The 18,853-nt window shown below is 45.4% G+C and overlaps 1 protein-coding gene across 1 annotated transcript in view; it reads right to left on the bottom strand.

Annotated features, from left to right (window-relative positions):
• Window positions 1-18,853, bottom strand: part of LOC137631124 (tRNA (uracil-5-)-methyltransferase homolog B-like) — a 173,596-nt gene that overhangs the window by 29,726 nt on the left and 125,017 nt on the right. The window contains exon 8 of the mRNA XM_068362782.1: window positions 18,185-18,281. Coding sequence (XP_068218883.1) covers window positions 18,185-18,281 — 97 coding nt within the window. The remainder of the gene's footprint in view (window positions 1-18,184; window positions 18,282-18,853) is intronic.

Here is an 18,853-nt window from a genome sequence, read left to right as displayed (position 1 = left end):
AGTCCCCCTGGATGAATCTCGTCAACAGGGAGATGCCTCGAATTCTAGACCATAAGAGAAGGTCCCTTGCGATCTCGAGCAGCGTGAAGGAGTGTGTGCCTCCTTGCTTGGAGATGTACGCCAAAGTTGTGGTGTTGTCTGAGTTGACCTCTACCACTTAGTTTCGAAGACGCTTCCTAATATCATCAAGGCCAAGTGGACTGCTAATAGCTCCTTGCCGTTGATGTGCATGCTCTTCTGACTTGAGGTCCACAGACCAGCGCATTCCCGACCGTCCAGGGTCGCACCCAACCCAAACCCGACGCGTCTGAGGACAACACGTGGTTTGGGTTCTTGACTGCTAGGGATAGTCCCTCTCTCAGACTGATATTGCTGTCCCACCATTTCAGGCATGCCTTTATTGGTTCGGAGACTGGGAATGATACCGTCTCTAATGTCTTGTCCTAGTTCCAGTGAGAGGCTAGATGGAACCGGAGAGGCAGAAGGGGTAGTCTCCCTAGTGAGACAAACTGCTCCAGGGATGAGAGAGTCCCTACGAGACTGTTCCAACTCCTGACTGAATAAACGTTTTCTTTTCAGCATTAGTTGGACTTCGAGCAGGGCTTGACTGCGAATCTCCATCCCCAAAAATAGAATAATCTGGGATGGGATCAGTTGGGACTTTTAGGTTGACCACAAGTCCCAACTCCCTGGCCAGACTCAACGTCCAATGTAGATCCTGCAGACAGTGAAGGCTGGACGATGCTCTGAGAAGCTAGTCTTCCAAGTACAGGGAGGCTCGGATCCCCGATAGCTCGAAACTGGTACCCCACATTCCTGTAAACAAACCTCAGAAACGGTTGTGAATCCGGGTGTATAAGAATGTGGAAGTAAGCCTCCTGAAGGTCGAGAGAGACCATCCAGTCGCCTTCCATAAAAGCTGTCAAGACAGCCTGGAAGACTTCATCGTGAAGTTTGTCTTGACAATGAACACATTGAGCGCACTTGCCTCTTACGTACTCCTGCAGTGAACATGGCTGCCAAATCATGGAGCCATCCCTGAGGGACTTGTTCCTGCAGAGAACGTGGCTGTCAGATCATTGGAGCCATCCCTGAAAGCCTCGTTTATGCATGACATAATTGTACAGCAAAACTTCAAAGGCTCGAAAACAGCTGTGAAGTTGACCTGTAAAATCTTGGAGCGTCTCATGGCCAGGCGCCAGGGAGAGTCTATGAGGTTTGAGAAGTCTATCTGGGCAGAGGCAGGAACTCCCAAGCCGAGAACTTCTCTCGTGTCATATCAGACTCTCGCTCTATAAGCCAGTTTAAAAGAAGGGAAAGCAAAGGCTGTATCCCCCAAACTCCTCCTGGTGATAAACCAGTCGCCTAGCAAACGTAAAGCTCTCTAGGAGAGCGAGAGAGCACTAGCTTATAAAACAACGGCTTCGAAGTAGCTAGGCCTAGTGTAAGCTCTGACGTTTAGGCGAACGAGGAGCAGCAGTTACAAAAAGATCTGGACAAAGATCCTTAAAAATCAGCATGATTTATTTAAAGTCCATAGAGGGCTAAGCAGCTTTAGGCTCCTCTCCGTCTGACAGAGTCCTCAAGGGAATATCAGTAGGAGGGGGAACAGCAACTTCCTCATCTGAAGGAACCTTGTCCGATAATAGCTGAGTCTCAAGCAAGGGAGAGACCTACCGTGGAGGCAATGCTTTACAAGCAGAGTCCACACGCACTGGTGCATTAGTAGCGGACCAGGACGCAACGTCATGTAACTGCTTGACAGTCTGTGAACTGTCAACAACAACAGGTGCAAGAGACCAGGACGCAACGTCATGTAACTGCTTGACAGTCTGTGAACTGTCAACAACAACAGGTGCGTGAGGACGCACAGCATCCACTCGAGACTGCTTTGACCGCCTAGACTGAGCAGTCAAAACAACTCTAGAATGCGGAGGTTGACGCTCAGCGTCAAAACAAGTCAACTCCGATTGTTAGCGAACGTCCTGAACGTCAACAGGAGCATCAGCAAGTGGCCTAACGTCCAAATGTGGCTGAAAATCCACACGAGACCGCATCGAGTGTGGTTCTAAACAACCTGACTGACGTGACTTAGCTACGCCAACGTCAACAGGACGCACAAATGAACGTTAGGGTGGTTGAAAGCCAGGATCTCGATGAGATAAACGGCTAGGCTCAACGGACTTATCGGCAGAATAGTCTTCCATAAGGGAGGCAAGCTTATTCTGCATGTCTTGCCGTACAACCCATTTAGGATCAACGGAAAAGGTTGCGGTAAGAGACGAGGGTAACGTCTGTGACCGCAAAACCTTGCCAACAAAAAGACTCTCGGAGTCTGTGTTACGCTTTTGTTAGGCGGCGAGCAGTCTTCCGATGACTGCATAGGGTCAGAGCTGTCCTAATGGCTACAACCAGGACGCTGGACCTGTCCTGAAAGGACTGACTTTCGCTTAAGGGCCTCGAAACCTTGTTTCAGGTTTCTTATGCGAAAAGCCTTCGGATGACGAGGAGAAAATCGTCTCTCTCGCCTTATGGTAGGGGTGATCTTGGTAAGATACACCCGATACCATAGAGGGAACGTCTGTTCGCTGATCAAGGCCTCTCGAACCCATAAGTCGTACGACATTACTTCTCCCCTGGGCTTGGGAGCTTGCAAGAGGTCCCGGACTAGGCGAACGACAGGCACGAACAGACGAACCCTCGGTCGCAACACTGATAACACTTTGCGCAATATCACTTTATCACTACGATTTTCTGTTTTGCACTTATTTCACTGAAATCGAAACTTTTACTGATTTCTACCTGAAGCACGCAATTCTACCCTCATCAAAAGGTAGTAATTGCGAAATCAGTAGTATAATGCAAGCACATTAATACCAGCAAAAAACAGTAAACATATTTTAAGATAAAAAAATCAGTGGCTGGGGAAGAGACTAAACACTAGTTCATTCAAAACTACGTTTTCAATCTCTCACTGTACATTGCCTGGGGACGAGAATAAAAAACTAAAAACGTTTTATCCTTTCTCCCCGTACAGAGACTAGGGACGAGAGTAACTCGAGAACAACGTTACCCGCTTGAACGGAACGTTTTCTCTCCTCTCTCTCCCTCCGTCTCTATCTTTCTCTCTCTCTCTCTCTTGATTTCGCACCTAAGAGAAGAGCCCACTTACGTTTCGTCAAAAAAACATGTTATTTGACCAAAGGAAAAAACTGAAAGGTTTTTCAATTAAAAAGTTCCTTTAAAATAGAATTTAAAACATTTAAGCTTTGAAAGAAGAATGAACAAAACGTCAGAATCGATTTACTCTTTCTGCAAAGTGAAACCGTGATACTCTCTCTCTCTATCGTAACGATAGAGCGCAAACTGCGTAGCATAAATAAACTAAACGTTAGTTCATCTTTGAAACAGTACAAAGACTATTCAAAGAAAATCTTTCATAAAATATCTATTAAAAAATATTCATTTAAAAAGTTTTAAATCATTAGCTCTTTAAAAGCTATTTACGATTGAAAGGGCTCAACGTTGTTTAACTTCGGTTTCCAAGTTAGGACCGCCTACTCTCAGGAAAGGTCGCATATAAACAAATCATTAAAATTTATTTTTATGTTTATTATAAATGGAAAGTTAATCGAAGAGGCCTAATAAAGGCGGTGAGATATGAAATATATAGAGGAAAATCTATAATTAATTTATAACGTGATAAGATAATTGTTAAAAGCCTAAACACACTTCCGTCTAAGGGAAGGGTCGGCCATTTAAAAGTCAAAGAAAGTCCATACTCTCTTTGTCATCAAAAATTAAATCTATCCAAAAACGAGTTCAAGGATTTATTTGAAGAAAAACACCTGTACTGCGAAAGCTCAAACCAAATTAAAGTACTTCACCAAATATGATGGGAAAAACTCCAGGTTCAACAGCGAGTAAAAGTACGTCTTGTCGACACGTCGACAGAGAAGAAATTGAAGGTTTTGTTTACATCTGAGAGTGGTATCTGGCCGACAGTTGGCGCTGGTGGGCACACCCGCAACCTGCATAGCGATCGCTGGCGAGTTTTTTATGTATGTGTCTGTCGAGCAACAGAGTTGCAGCTATTATATATTCACCGGCTAAGTTAAATATTTAAAAAATAGCATTTTATAGACTTGGTAGCCAGCCTTCCAAGAATAATTATTTCAAATAGGTGGTTTGATATAACTACTAAATAACAATAATAGTCCACACCTGAAAGACCCTATTAAAATTGACGGCGTAATAAAGGGATTTTGACGTAGGAAAAATCTATTTCTGGGCGAGGGACCTGTGCCGCCCAGTGAATAAGCTCCATTTAGCACTTATTCTTAGGTAATTTACTGCTAAATATACCAGAGAAAAAATGTAAAGGAGTGCTAGGTTAACTAGCTCGCTCACCTATTGGTGTCGGTATAAAATTGGGCGTATAATCCAGAGGTCCCGCACTATTTAGATTCATCCACGACAAAGACCCCAATAGAGGAGAGCCGTTCAACCTCACTCGGCACCACCAACTCTGCATCCGCTCAGAACCCAACTCCTTAGCACCCAAAGTTTGGGGACTCCAAGGGAGAGGAGCTGGGAGGGTTCACTGGGCGGCACAGGTCCCTCGCCCAGAAATAGATTTTTCCTACGTCAAAATCCCTTTTCTGGGCTCGAACCTGTGCCGCCCAGTGAATATATACAAGAGAAATGTCACCAAACTTGCAAAATAAAGGAAAAAACATAAGCGTAAGGGAAATACAAGTTGCTTTAATCAGAGATGAGTGCCAAAAACAATTATAAGGGTATCTTAAAAGGAACATAAATCCACTTGGTAGAACAACTGACAAATAAGGTAAGGTATAATAATGCCGTGAGTGATAATATATACAGATACTCAAGAGTTTTAAAAATTTACAAATATAATAACAGTATTCAGGTGCGAAACCAACGAATACAAATAGGGTATAAATGAGGCAGGTAAGGGGGAGAGATAAAATGACAAGGAATTAACATGTGAGTTACCTGGGAGTAACTACGCTCCCTGCAGCTACTGTAGAAAATTTTAGGGCTTCCAAATGTTTAAGGTAGTGTTTCTTGAACACTGACGGTGATTTCCACCCTGTATACCTGGAAAGGTCCGTAAAATTCATGTGGTGAAAAAAGTTCACCGAAGTAGCAACTGCTCTGATATCATGTGCAAGAGGAAAAGAGTCAGGGCTAGCTTGTTTAATAAAATACAAAATTTGTTGCCTGATCCCTTTAATGGTAATGGTACCACCTTGTTCTCTAATGAATAGAGGCCCCGAGGAGTTAGAGGAGGTCCGGGATAAAAAAGACCTAAGCGTAGTAACAGGGCACAGAGACGGATCTTGCGTGAGGGGAACAATTTTCCAGGAGGACCATCTGTTCTGAGGGTCTTCGTTCTTAGCTAAAAAGAATTTGTTAGGTGAAAGAAGGACCTCTCCCGAAGGAAGGAACTCAATATGACCCGGGTCTTTCGACAAGGCTGCCAGTTCAGAAATTCTTGCCCCGGAAGCCAAGCTCACCAGGAAAAGTGTTTTCCTGAGAAGGGGAATGTAATCACAAGAACTGTTAATGGTATCAGAAGCCAATTTGAGTACATCATTAAGGAACCAGGTCACCGGGGTAGGACGAGTAACCGGTTTCAGTCTGGCACAGGCTTTCGGAATTGAAGCTAACAAAGAGTCGGTTAAGTCTATGTTAAAACCCACTAGGAAGATCTTTTTCAAGGCAGATTTAATAGTGGTGATAGTATTGGCTGCCAGACCTGATTCTAATAAAGTTCTAAAGAAAGTGACTGTAAGGTTCAAGTTCATACAGTGCACGTCTGAGTCTATCAAAAATTTTGCCAACTTTTTAACTGCAGAGTCATATTGGCGGATGGTGGAATCCCGTTTATCTGATTCTAGGAACAGGGTGTTTTGAGGATCGATATTGGCACCATGCATGGCCGCAAACTTCATGAAGTCCATAAAGTTAGGGCGCTCTGAATGTTTGAGAAAGCGTACACAACGCGTGTTTGTACTATCTGAGACAGAACCGGATTGGGTATCAGGTGAGGATATAGTCTCAACTCTCGCAGGAGAGGATACCAGTTGCTCTTGGGCCAGTTGGGTGCGACCAAGGCTACTTGTCCCTTGAAGGATCTCAGTTTGTCTAGGACTTTCAGTAAAAGATTCACCGGGGGAAAGAGATAAATCCTTTCCCAGATGTCCCAATTCTGTGACATGGCGTCTGTGGCGTAAGCCTGAGGGTCTAGATTGGGAGCCACATATACTCTCAATTTGTGGTTGGACTCCGTGGCGAAGAGGTTCACTTGGAGACCGGGAACCCGAGAGAGAATCCACCGGAATGACTTTAGATCGAGTGACCATTCCGATTCTAGAGGGGAGGTCCGGGACAAGGCGTCTGCCACTACGTTCCGGACTCCCGCCAGGTGGACAGCTGAAAGATGCCAACGGTTCGAGGCTGCTAGGGAGAATATGGCTACTAGAACATGGTTCAGAGGCCCTGATTTTGACCCGCCTCTGTTGAGGCAGCGGACCACCACTTCGCTGTTGAGGACCAGACGAAGGTGTCGTCTCTTGGGTAGAGCGAGACGTTTCAGGGTTAGAAGAACTGCCATGGCCTCCAGCACATTGATGTGAAATTGGCGGAATAAGGGAGACCAAAGACCTTGAACTTTCCTGAGCTGAGAATAGCCGCCCCAACCTGATAGGGATGCGTCCGTGTGAATGATTAACTTCGGAGGCGGAAATCGAAGGGGAACTGACTTTGACAGATTGTTGGCTCTTGTCCAAGGAAGAAGTCTTTCCCGTAGAATGGGAGGAAGGCGGACTTTCCTGTCCCGGAGCTTCCGGTTCGCCCTCGAACGCCAGACACGATTGATATCTTTCAATTTTGCCTTCAGAAGTAGATCCGTCACTGAGGCAAATTGAAGGGACCCCAGAATCCTCTCTTGGAGTCGTCTGGAACTTACTTTGTCTTTGAGAAAGCGTTTGGTGTTCATTGCAATCTCTAACCTCTTGGGTTTGGGAAGACACAGAGTATGAGATATAAGATCCCATTGCAGGCCGAGCCATTGGAACTTTGATTTCGGAAGAAGACGGGACTTCTTGAAGTTGATCTGGAAGCCTAGAGATTGAAGATATTGGATGACTCTGTGAGTGGCTTTTAGGCAATTTTGGGAGGTGTCTGACCAAATGAGCCAGTCGTCCAGATAGGCTACTACTTGAATCCCTTGATTTCTGAGTTCTTGAACAGCGACTTCTGCTAACTTTGTGAAGATCCTTGGGGCGATGTTGAGCCCGAAAGGCATCACCTTGAAGGAGTAATTTTTGTCCCCTAGGCGGAAGCCTAGATACGGACGGAAGTGTCTCGCTATCGGGACGTGATAATAGGCGTCTGTAAGATCGATAGAGGTGGTGACGGCCCCACGGGGAAGTAAGGTCCGCACCTGCGAGACGGTAAGCATTCGAAACTTGTCGCATTGAATGGACAAGTTGAGAAGGGATAGGTCTAGAATCACTCTTCTCTTGTCTGAATCCTTCTTCGGGACACTGAACAGCCGACCCTGAAACTTCAGGTGTTTCGTTTCTTGTATGGCGTTCTTTTGTAACAGATCCTGGACAAATTCGACTAGGTCCGGAGTGGAATGTTGATGAAATTTGTTCGGAGGAGGAGGCCCTTGAATCCAACTCCACCCCAGTCCCTTGGAGATGATACTGAAAGCCCAGGGACTGAACCTCCATTTGTTGCGGAAGGCATAAAGCCTCCCCCCTACCTGCTGCACCTCAGTATTGGCTTGAGGAGTTGCCTCCACGTCCGCCTCGGAAGTTCTTTCCCTTGCGAAAGAATCTTCCTCTACCTCTGTTCTGGTTTGAACCACGGTGGTAGCCTCTACCTCTGTTATAACTCTGGGAAGAGCTATGAGCCTCATAAGACTGGTTAAAGGCAGGAGAAGTGGTGGAGGCACCGGAAAGCTGGCTCTTAGGGAGCAGAACGGTGACATAGTCGTCCGAAGGAGCCTGAGAGGTGGAAGGCTGTGCAGGAGCAACGGGAGATGGAGGAAGAGGCAGTCGGAAATTGGACGAACTACTCTGCTGTTGCCTGAACTGGGTGGAGGTATACGGGCGGAGCTTCTTCCTACCCCGGGCTTGGTAATTTGCGGGGTCATATTTCCGTTTAGGAGTCAAACCCCAACGGGCTTTAAGGCTCTGATTGACTCTAGTGGCCTCTGCCAAGACTTCCTCTACAAGATCCTCAGGGAAGAGATTTGAACCCCAGCAGGAGGACCGGATAAGCTTATTAGGCTCATGCCTAATAGTCGCCTCAGCCAGGACGTGTTTGCGACACCTACGTTTAGCAATAGCGAAGTCATAAAGGTCGTAGTATAATGACTGCAACGTAGCCTTATTGAGAGACTTAAAGATACTCTCAGTATCATAAGTTAAGGCTATCGACTCCGTGGACGTGGCTAAGTTCAGAGTACGGCCAACACGTAGGCGGGAATCATACTCCTGTTTAATGAGGGATTCCGGGAGACGGGGAAGCCGCTCACTAAACATAACTGAAGCACAGTCCGCTGATAGCTTGCCAGAGGTAAAAGTGGTATGGACATTGTCCCAACACTCAATGCCAGAAGGAAGAAGGAGGGAGATCGGATCCACCTCTCGGATGGGAGGCAAGGGCTTCTCCTCCAGAGCATATTGGAAAGCAAGCTCTGCTACCTTATTGACGCATGGAGTCACGGTGTTTTTGTCCATTAAGAACATTGTGAAGGAGCTCTTATAAGGCGTCAACATGGTGTTGGTGCAACCAATGTCATTCAGGAACCTAGCCCAAACAGATTGGGCTTGTTCTTTTGGGAAGATGACAGTCTCTTTGGGGACCTTATCTAACCGAACCAGAGCTTCCTCGGTAAGCCTGGCATAACCATGAAATGGAAATGCCAGACCAGGAGGAAAGAATTCAAAGTCCTCTAGAGGACGAGTGCCAATACCTTCCAAAGTTAACATTCCGTCTGAGAACGGGGAATGAAGAGCCATGCGCCAAGGATTATTCTTGGTAAACGGCGGGAGCTTAGAGGCATCCGGGATGAGAGAGCTTTGGACTCGCTCCGGAGCACCTTGCTCTAATGCCCCAAGTCTCTGACCGATGTTAGAGAACATCGTGTCCATCTTGGCCTGCATTTCCGACACCAACTTAGCTTGCATCTCCGACACAATGCGAAGCATGGCTGATTCGGAAAGGCCCGGGCTAGCAGCAGGAGTGGCGGATTGTACTCCCGGGTCGTGAGACTTAGAGGAGGAGCCGGAAGCCTTAGATGACGGGTTTGTATTCAGCTTAGAACTATGGGAAGCCTTGTGAGGCTTACGAGCTTTAGGTAAGGTTCTAGATGTAGACTTATCCTTGGGGGGAACCGGGTGTGATCGTTGAGACGAAACACGGTCCCCAGAAAAACCATGAAAGGAAGAGCGATCAGATGAAGAAGAAAGAGCGGGGCTGAGGATAGGAATCTCAGCGCCGGTAACACCTGCCTCATTTACCACCCTACCTGCATCCGGATCATCCAATAACATGGGTTCAACATCCAGGTTCATGGAAGCAACATTGTCTTCCAGATCTCCGGGGGCATCCGACGGATCTTGTTCTTGATCAATGAACCCCGCTATGGTGGCATCAATGTGGGCAATGATGGGAGCTGCAACATGCCTAGCCACAGCAGCTGAAGACTTGGCGTTAGGATAGATCATGGCACAATAGTCTTCGGATAGGACGTAAGGCTGCTTGGATTTCACGTTTCGGGCAAAACCACCAACCCACACTTTCAGTGTGGCCCGAGCCGCAGACTTTTGCTCCGGGGATGCCTGAAATAATAGTGGGCATTATAAAAGGGAAGACTCCCAGTGGTCCTTCAAGACCATAGAGATCTTACTAAATAGTGTATGTATACCAAAAAAAAAAGGTAAAATAAATAAGAAGGCAACATAGCCAACGGGACTCACCGAGTCAGATCCAAGGGTGGTGATGAGGTCAAAACAGACCATACAGTTATCAGGGTGCCATACCACGATGTCCTCCAGCTGAACTCCGCAGAGGGCGTGAGACCGACATACGGTATGGCCACAAGGCTGATGAAGAACAGCCGCACAGGCCGTCGTCTGACAATGCACCATCTATAAAAAGAATAGTATATGAGAAACTGTATTTCTCTTAAGTAGGGGCGGGTCCGGAGGACCCGGGCCTAACATAAGTCTAACATAAGATTAGAGCTTAACTGTAATATTCTTAAGTAGGGGCGGGTCCGGAGGACCCGGGCCTAAACATAAGTCTAACTTAAGACTAAAGTATAGCTATCCATTCCGGTCAAGCCGGGAGCATAAAAAGGATGCAACAAAGAATTAAGACACATGGTGTCTGATTTCCCGGAGCGAGGTTAAGCCCCGGGCCGGGAAATAAAAGTATATCCATAAACCAATTCATATAGGAACTCCGGGATAGTGATCTGTCATATATAATCATATATAATCATAGGAACTGTTATAAATTAATAGGGGGGGGGCGGAACTGTAGATAAGAACCGCCAACCGAACCCGGAGGGTTTCGTATAACATAATAAAAGTGTGATAAGTGAATATACAATAGGGTGCACCGGGATCCAACTCTGTTGACCGGTGGCCAACCAGTCTAGACAGAGACGAACCCGCCGGGACACCCGGAGGACAAAGTCCATAAACACTGAACTACCCCCTCTAAAAGGAGGGAAGGCAACGGTCCCCTAGGGGAGGGGGGAGAGAAGCCTAGCCGCCCACCTAGCGAGAGGGGGAGCTTGGGGGAGGATCACGTGATACGGAGCAGCAGGGCTACCAACTGACGATCCCCAACCAGACAGATCAAACGGAGTAATAGCACAAATATTCATTATAATAGTAATAGCGTTGAAAAATTATATAAATATACACATAAAAAATTTAGGGCAAGGCATGCAACATAATAAATAAATCACAAAGGACACACCTGATGGCTTATAAAATAACATTGCCGCCTAGTAACGAAGGTCGGCAAGCCATACGATACGTAACTGATATCGGCCCTAAAAATGAACCACGAGGGTTCTAAACGCTAAATAATGAATATCCACAATAACAAATAAAATTTAATTAATAATAAAAATAATACACATAGTAACACCGCGAGTGAAACTAAAAGCTCTCAAAACAGGAGTACCAACTGTAAGCGGAATCAAGCAAGATCGATATGAACGAAGAGAATAAACTCCTATAATTCAAATATTAAACGATCTAGATTGCTCAAAACACAGCAAAACATAGCTTGGTACTTAACTTAGACGGTGTCTCCTGGGAAACCGATGAAGAAGCCATAATCCAAAGGAAAATCGCAAAAACACGAGAGCACAAACAAAAAGCGGGTTACCATAAAGGCGTGCTAAAAGGAGTTGGGTTCTGAGCGGATGCAGAGTTGGTGGTGCCGAGTGAGGTTGAACGGCTCTCCTCTATTGGGGTCTTTGTCGTGGATGAATCTAAATAGTGCAGGACCTCTGGATTATACGCCCAATTTTATACCGACACCAATAGGTGAGCGAGCTAGTTAACCTAGCACTCCTTTACATTTTTTCTCTGGTATATTTAGCAGTAAATTACCTAAGAATAAGTGCTAAATGGAGCTTATTCACTGGGCGGCACAGGTTCGAGCCCAGAAAGATTATCTTTGAGCTTCAAAGTCAAAGTAGGATAAGCATAGTTTTTAAATGTAACCATTTAAGATGTATAGGAGTTAAAATAGAATAGATATCAATATAATTATCCCTCTCACTTTACAGTGTTGAGGATGGCCTTTTTTTCCTGATGCATATGGGACCTCAATGAAGTGCAGGCATCAGTAATCTGTTGCAAGGACAGTAAATTCATATCTTATTAGTTTCCTCATTTCAGGTACTTTACAGAGACACTACTGGTAATGTTTGTTGATAAATCTCTCTTGAAGTTGACAAGAAATGATATGAAAATTTGGTAGAAATTGGTAATATCCTTCTTTACTTCGATTTCATGTAAGCCACTTCCAACTTCATGTCGTTCATCCTTTAATATTAAATAAAAATGATATTTTAATTATAAAATAAATTTTTGAATATACTTACCCGGTGAATATATAATAGCTGCAACTCTGTTGCTCGACAGACACATACATAAAAAACTCGCCAGCGATCGCTATGCAGGTTGCGGGTGTGCCCACCAGCGCCAACTGTCGGCCAGATACCACTCTCGATGTAAACAAAACCTTCAATTTCTTCTCATCCCACTACGTCTCTATTGGGGAGGAAGGGAGGGTCGTTTAATTTATATATTCACCGGGTAAGTATATTCAAAAATTTATTTTATAATTAAAATATAATTTTTAAATATTTAACTTAGCCGGTGAATATATAATAGCTGATTCACACCCAAGGAGGTGGGTAGAGACCAGAGTTAAATATATTTACATCGTATAAGCTAAGAATTTTTCATTTTGACAGTTATCAATATAACAAAACCAAAATAAATAGGTACCTGGTAAGGAAGTCGACTTAGACGATTACTCTGCCTTGTAAGTACGTCTTCCTTACGGAGCCCAGCGATCCTCTTAGGATGCTGACAGACTCCCAGGAGCTGAAGTATCAAGGGCTGCAACCCATACAACAGGACCTCATCAAACCCCTAATCTGGGCGCTCTCAAGAAATGACTTTGACCACCCGCCAAATCAACCAGGATGCGAAAGGCTTCTTAGCCTTCCGGACAACCCATAAAAAACAACATTAAAACATTTCAAGAGACAGATTAAAAGGATATGGAATTAGGGAATTGTAGTGGTTGAGCCCTCACCCACTACTGCACTCGCTGCTACGAATGGTCCCAGTGTGTAGCAGTTCTCGTAAAGAGTCTGGACATCTTTCAAGTAAAATGACGCGAACACTGACTTGCTTATCCAATAGGTTGCGTCCATTATACTTTGCAGAGATCTATTTTGCTTAAAGGCCACGGAAGTTGCTACAGCTCTAACCTCGTGCGTCTTAACCTTAAGCAAAGATCGGTCTTTCTCAATCAAGTGTGAATGAGCTTCTCGTATTAACAATCTGATAAAATATGACAAAGCATTCTTTGACATAGGCAAGGATGGTTTCTTAACCGAACACCATAACGCTTCAGATTGGCCTCGTAAAGGTTTAGTACGAGTTAAGTAGAACTTAAGAGCTCTAACAGGGCATAATACTCTTTCTAGTTCATTGCCTACGATCTCCGATAAGCTAGGAATATCGAAAGATTTAGGCCAAGGACGAGAAGGTAGCTCATTTTTGGCTAGGAAACCAAGCTGCAGAGAACAAGTAGCTTTTTCTGACGAAAACCCGATGTTCTTGCTGAAGGCATGAAGCTCACTGACTCTTTTAGCCGAGGCTAAGCATACCAGGAAAAGAGTCTTAAGAGTGAGATCTTTCAGGGAGGCTGAATGTAAAGGCTCAAACCTGTCTGACATGAGGAATCTTAGGACCACGTCTAAATTCCACCCAGGTGTAGCCAAACGACGTTCCTTAGAGGTCTCAAAAGACTTAAGGAGGTCTTGCAGATCTTTATTGTTGGAAAGATCTAAGCCTCTATGCCGGAAGACCGAGGCCAACATGCTTCTGTAGCCCTTGATAGTAGGAGCTGAAAGGGATCGTACTTTTCTCAGGTATAAGAGAAAATCAGCTATTTGGGCTACAGAGGTACTGGACGAGGATACGGAAACTGACTTGCACCAGTCTCGGAAGACTTCCCACTTCGATTGGTAAACTCTAATGGTAGACGCTCTCCTCGCTCTAGCAATCGCACTGGCTGCCTCCTTCGAAAAGCCTCTAGCTCTCGAGTCTTTCGATAGTCTGAAGGCAGTCAGACGAAGAGCGTGGAGGCTTTGGTGTACCTTCTTTACGTGTGGCTGACGTAGAAGGTCTACTCTTAGAGGAAGACTTCTGGGAACGTCTACCAGCCATCGAAGTACCTCGGTGAACCATTCTCTCGCGGGCCAGAGGGGAGCAACTAACGTCAACCTTGTCCCTTCGTGAGAGGCGAATTTCTGCAGTACCTTGTTGACAATCTTGAATAGTGGGAATGCGTAAAGATCTAGATGTGACCAATCTAGGAGGAAGGCATCTATATGTATTGCTGCTGGGTCCTCATAAGCCTCGTAAACACGAGAGGAGCTGTGCTTAGGCCAAAGCACAGGGCCCGAAACTGGTACACCACATCTTCGAAGACGAATCTCAGAAAAGGTTGGGAGTCTGAGTGAATGGGGATGTGGAAGTAAGCGTCCCTTAGGTCTAGAGAGACCATCCAGTCTCCCTTTCTGACCGCTGCTAGGACTGACTTTGTGGTCTCCATGGTAAACTTCGTCTTTGTGACAAAGACATTCAGAGCACTGACGTCTAGCACCGGTCTCCAACCTCCTGTCTTCTTTGATACTAGGAAGAGACGGTTGTAAAACCCCGGTGATTGAAGGTCCGAGACTTTGACCACCGCTCCCTTCTCTAGCAAAAGAGACACTTCCAGTTTCAGGGCTTGTCTCTTTTCTTCCTCTCGGTACCTGGGAGAGAGATCGATGGGGGACGTCGCTAGAGGAGGTCTGCGTACAAAAGGGATTTTGTACCCCTCTCTGAGCAACCTCACAGATTGTTGATCTGCGCCTCTCTTCTCCCAGGCTTGCCAGAAGTTCTTGAGTCTGGCACCTACTGCTGTCTGAAGTTGCGGGCAGTCAGACTCTGCCCTTAGAGGACTTGGATCCTTTCCTCTTCCCTCTCTTCCCTTCGGCACGAGCACCTCCCCTGCTGGAGGCTCTGCCACGAAAGGGCGGGATAAACCTGGACGCTGGAGTGTCTATCCTAGGTCTAGCAGACAAGGCAGGCAAAGGGGGAGCTTTGCGAGCCGAGGACGCAACTAAATCGTGGGTGTCCTTCTGCACTAAAGGCAAGGCAATTTCCTTAACCAAGACTTCAGGAAACAAGCACTTAGACAAGGGCGCAAAGAGTAGCTCAGATCTTTGGCATGGCGTCACTCCTGCTGATAGAAAAGAGCACAGAGACTCTCGTTTCTTGAGGACTCCGGACGTGAATGAAGCGGCAAGCTCATTGGACCCATCGCGGACGGCCTTGTCCATGCAGGACATAATGAGTAAGGAAACATTCCTATCGGCAGAAGAGATTTTCCTACTCAGGGCTCCCAAACACCAGTCCAGGAAGTTAAAGACTTCAAACGCCCTAAATATGCCTTTAAGAAGGTGGTCCAGGTCCGAGGGTGACCAACTAATCTTCGAGCGTCTCATGGCAAGGCGGCGGGGAGAGTCTACAAGACTTAAGAAGTCGCCCTGGGCAGAGGCAGGAACTCCCAAGCCGAGAACTTCTCCCGTGGCATACCAGACGCTCGATCTAGACGAGAGTTTAGACGGGGGGAAGGCAAACGCCGTCTTCCCTAAACTCCTCTTGGTCTCTAACCAATCGCCTAACAGCCGTAAAGCTCTCTTGGATGAGCGAGAGAGAACGAGTTTAGTAAAGGCAGGTATGGTAGCAGGAACGCCTAAGACAAACTCGGACGGCGGCGAACGAGGAGCCACAGAAATAAAGTGATCAGGGAACAACTCTTTAAAAACAGCCATGACTTTTCTAAAGTCCAAGGATGGTTGAACTGCTTTAGGCTCATCTAATTCTGAAGGCTGATCCTCAGGCTGTGGTTCAGCAACGTCCTCATCTGACAGTTCCTCATCCGATAACTGATGAGAAAACGGCAAAGGTGTAGGCAACGTTTGACTCGCAGAGTCCGGTCGCACTGGTGCATACGTGACGGAGCCGGACGCAGCGTCCTGGAACTGCTGAACAGTCTGGGAACTGTCAACAACAACAGGTGCGCGAGGACGCACAGCGTCCACCCGAGACTGTTTAGACCGTCTGGGTTGTGCAGTCAACACCATACCGGGTTGCGGAGGTTGACGCACCGCGTCAAAACAAGTCAACTCTGATGGTTGATGAACGTCCTGAACGTCACCAATCGCATCAGTGCGTTGCCTAACGTCAACGTGCGGCTGGAAATCCACACTGGGTCGCATCGGTGGAGGTACCACACCAACTGGTTGACGCGAGAAAGCTACATCCACGTCAACAGGACGCACAACCGAACGCTTGGATGGCTGATGGCCAGTAGGTTCAACGGAAACCTTCTCAGCGTTGTAGTCCTCCATCAAGGACGCAAGCTTAGACTGCATGTCTTGCAGTAACACCCATTTAGGGTCTATGGAAGCAGGTGCGGTAACAGACGGGGTTAGCGAATGAGACGGCACAACTTTGCCTCTCTTAGGCGGCGAGCAGTCATCAGATGACGGCAACGGGTCCGAACTGTCCCAGTGGCTACATCCGGGACGTTGGACTTGTCCTGAAGGGACCGACTTACGCTTTAAAGGTCTAGAGACCTTGGTCCAAGGTTTCTTACGTGAAACACCTTCGGACGACGAGGTAAAAATGGGCTCTCTCGTCTTACTTTGGTAGGGGCGATCTTGACGAGATCCGCCTGATACCAAAGAGGGAACGTCTGTTCGCTGATCAAGGCCTCTCGAACCCATAAGTCGTACGACATTGCTTCTCCCCTGGGCTTGGGAGCTTGCAAGAGGTCCCGGACTAGGTGGACGACAGGCACGAACAGACGAACCCTCGGTCGCAACACTGTTCACAACACTTTGCGTAACACTAGGCACTTTGACACTATCCTTCGTGGCACTTTGGCACTTGAGTTCCTTTACGTCCGCCATGAGTTGATTTCGGTCACTTGCTAAAGCCTCAACTCTCTCCCCCAAGGCATGAATAGCACGCATCATGTCTGCCATCGACGGTTCCTGAGTGCTAGGAGGGGGGTTAGGAACAACCACTACAGGGGAAGGAATAGGTTCAGGGGCATGTGGAGAGGAAAAATCTACCGACTTAGAAGAACTTCTCCTTACCCTATCTCTCTCTAGTCTGCGTGCATATTTATCAAATTCAATAAAATCGAATTCCGAAAGGCCCACGCATTCCTCACACCGATCTTCCAATTGACAGGTTTTACCCCGACAATTGGAACAAACAGTGTGAGGGTCGAGAGAAGCCTTTGGAAGACGCCTATGACAGTCCCTAGCATTACACTTTCGAAACTTGGGAACTTGAGAAGGGTCAGCCATTTTGAATTAGTCAAGGGAAAATTCCAAAAAACGATCTAAGTCATCAACAATTAATCCGATTCAAAAAAGAGTTCAAGGATTTATTTGAAGAAAAACACCTGTACTGCGAAAGCTCAAACCAAATTAAAGTACTTCACCAAATATGATGGGAAAAACTCCAGGTTCAACAGCGAGTAAAGTACGTCTTGTCGACACGTCGACAGAGAAGAAATTGAAGGTTTTGTTTACATCGAGAGTGGTATCTGGCCGACAGTTGGCGCTGGTGGGCACACCCGCAACCTGCATAGCGATAGCTGGCGAGTTTTTTATGTATGTGTCTGTCGAGCAACAGAGTTGCAGCTATTATATATTCACCGGCTAAGTTAAATATTTAAAAATATAAAATCCACTTTACGCCATCATACATTACTTTACACCGGTCTCAACATCGTATAATAACAATGAAGTACTGTACAGTAATATACATCACAGGGAAGCTTATTGATGTAATCTGGTCTTTATAAAATCATAACAGGTTGTACAGCAAGTACTTTTTCATGTTAAGTACATGTACTGTATAGGGTACATATGAGTCACTTTATAGAGCGAAAATCTGACTTGGAACTAGTTAACGACATACGCTGAGGTATTACTGTATATAAGTGTGGGGGGGGATATGCTGTTCATGAAAAGAATGTCTTGTGTTCAGATTATTATGATAGACTTTAAAGTTGACTCTTTCTTCTTCTAAGACTGGCACTACTTTGGTCAATATTGTTAATGAAAGTCATTTCATAGGGTCATTTATTCCTGGAGTTTCTGATATGACATTTCACCAGGTTACTTGAGAAATTGCAGTTAAAAACCATGCCAGTCTCATTGTAACAGACGACACCCAATTTATACAGCTGTCACTTGTACTTCGTTGTCATATTAAAGAGAAATCATTGCATGACTTACCAGTTCCACAACAAACATCCAGCAATGTCGTTAAAGGAGAAACCTCCGCAATTTCTCTTACAGTTCTATATAGAACTTCGGCTCCTCCAGTATTGATCTGAAAAAATAAAAAAAAGTCAGCTTTCAATATGAAGTGTTTGATCCACTTCATTACTAACAAAACTAGAACATTTTTGTTTCAAAGGTACAAACCTAATGCTGAATACAGAGTTAAAAATGTGATGTAAGGCCTGTATTTGAACTACGTGAAAATTTTATTAATATTGTTAAAAATAAAAGTACATTCCTACTTATAGCCCAAAGAAAGCTTAAATCTCCTAAAAACACTGGAGTGATCATTTCAAAACATATATACTGTTTACCGAAGTATCATTAACAATGAACCAAAATAAAACTAATTTTAAACATGAACCAACCAGTGAATTTCTTGTTACTCGTTAGTATTTACCGACTAAAATACTGGAAATCTAACTGAAGGAAAGCAATGTTCTCTCAAATAAGCCAAAAAGTGGCCTTATGATATAGCTTACTTCTTTGCTAACTACCAACCACAATGGCAATGAAAACCTTCACATATGAACTAAGAGAATTCTTACTAATAATGGCATGTGAAAAAGATGAAGAAAAAGATTGCATGTTTGTAATATTAGAAAATTATTATCATTATTA

Source organism: Palaemon carinicauda, chromosome 39 (genome assembly GCF_036898095.1).
Source record: "Palaemon carinicauda isolate YSFRI2023 chromosome 39, ASM3689809v2, whole genome shotgun sequence".
Lineage (NCBI taxonomy): Eukaryota > Metazoa > Arthropoda > Malacostraca > Decapoda > Palaemonidae > Palaemon > Palaemon carinicauda.
This window is presented reverse-complemented; position numbering and strand designations above follow the sequence as displayed.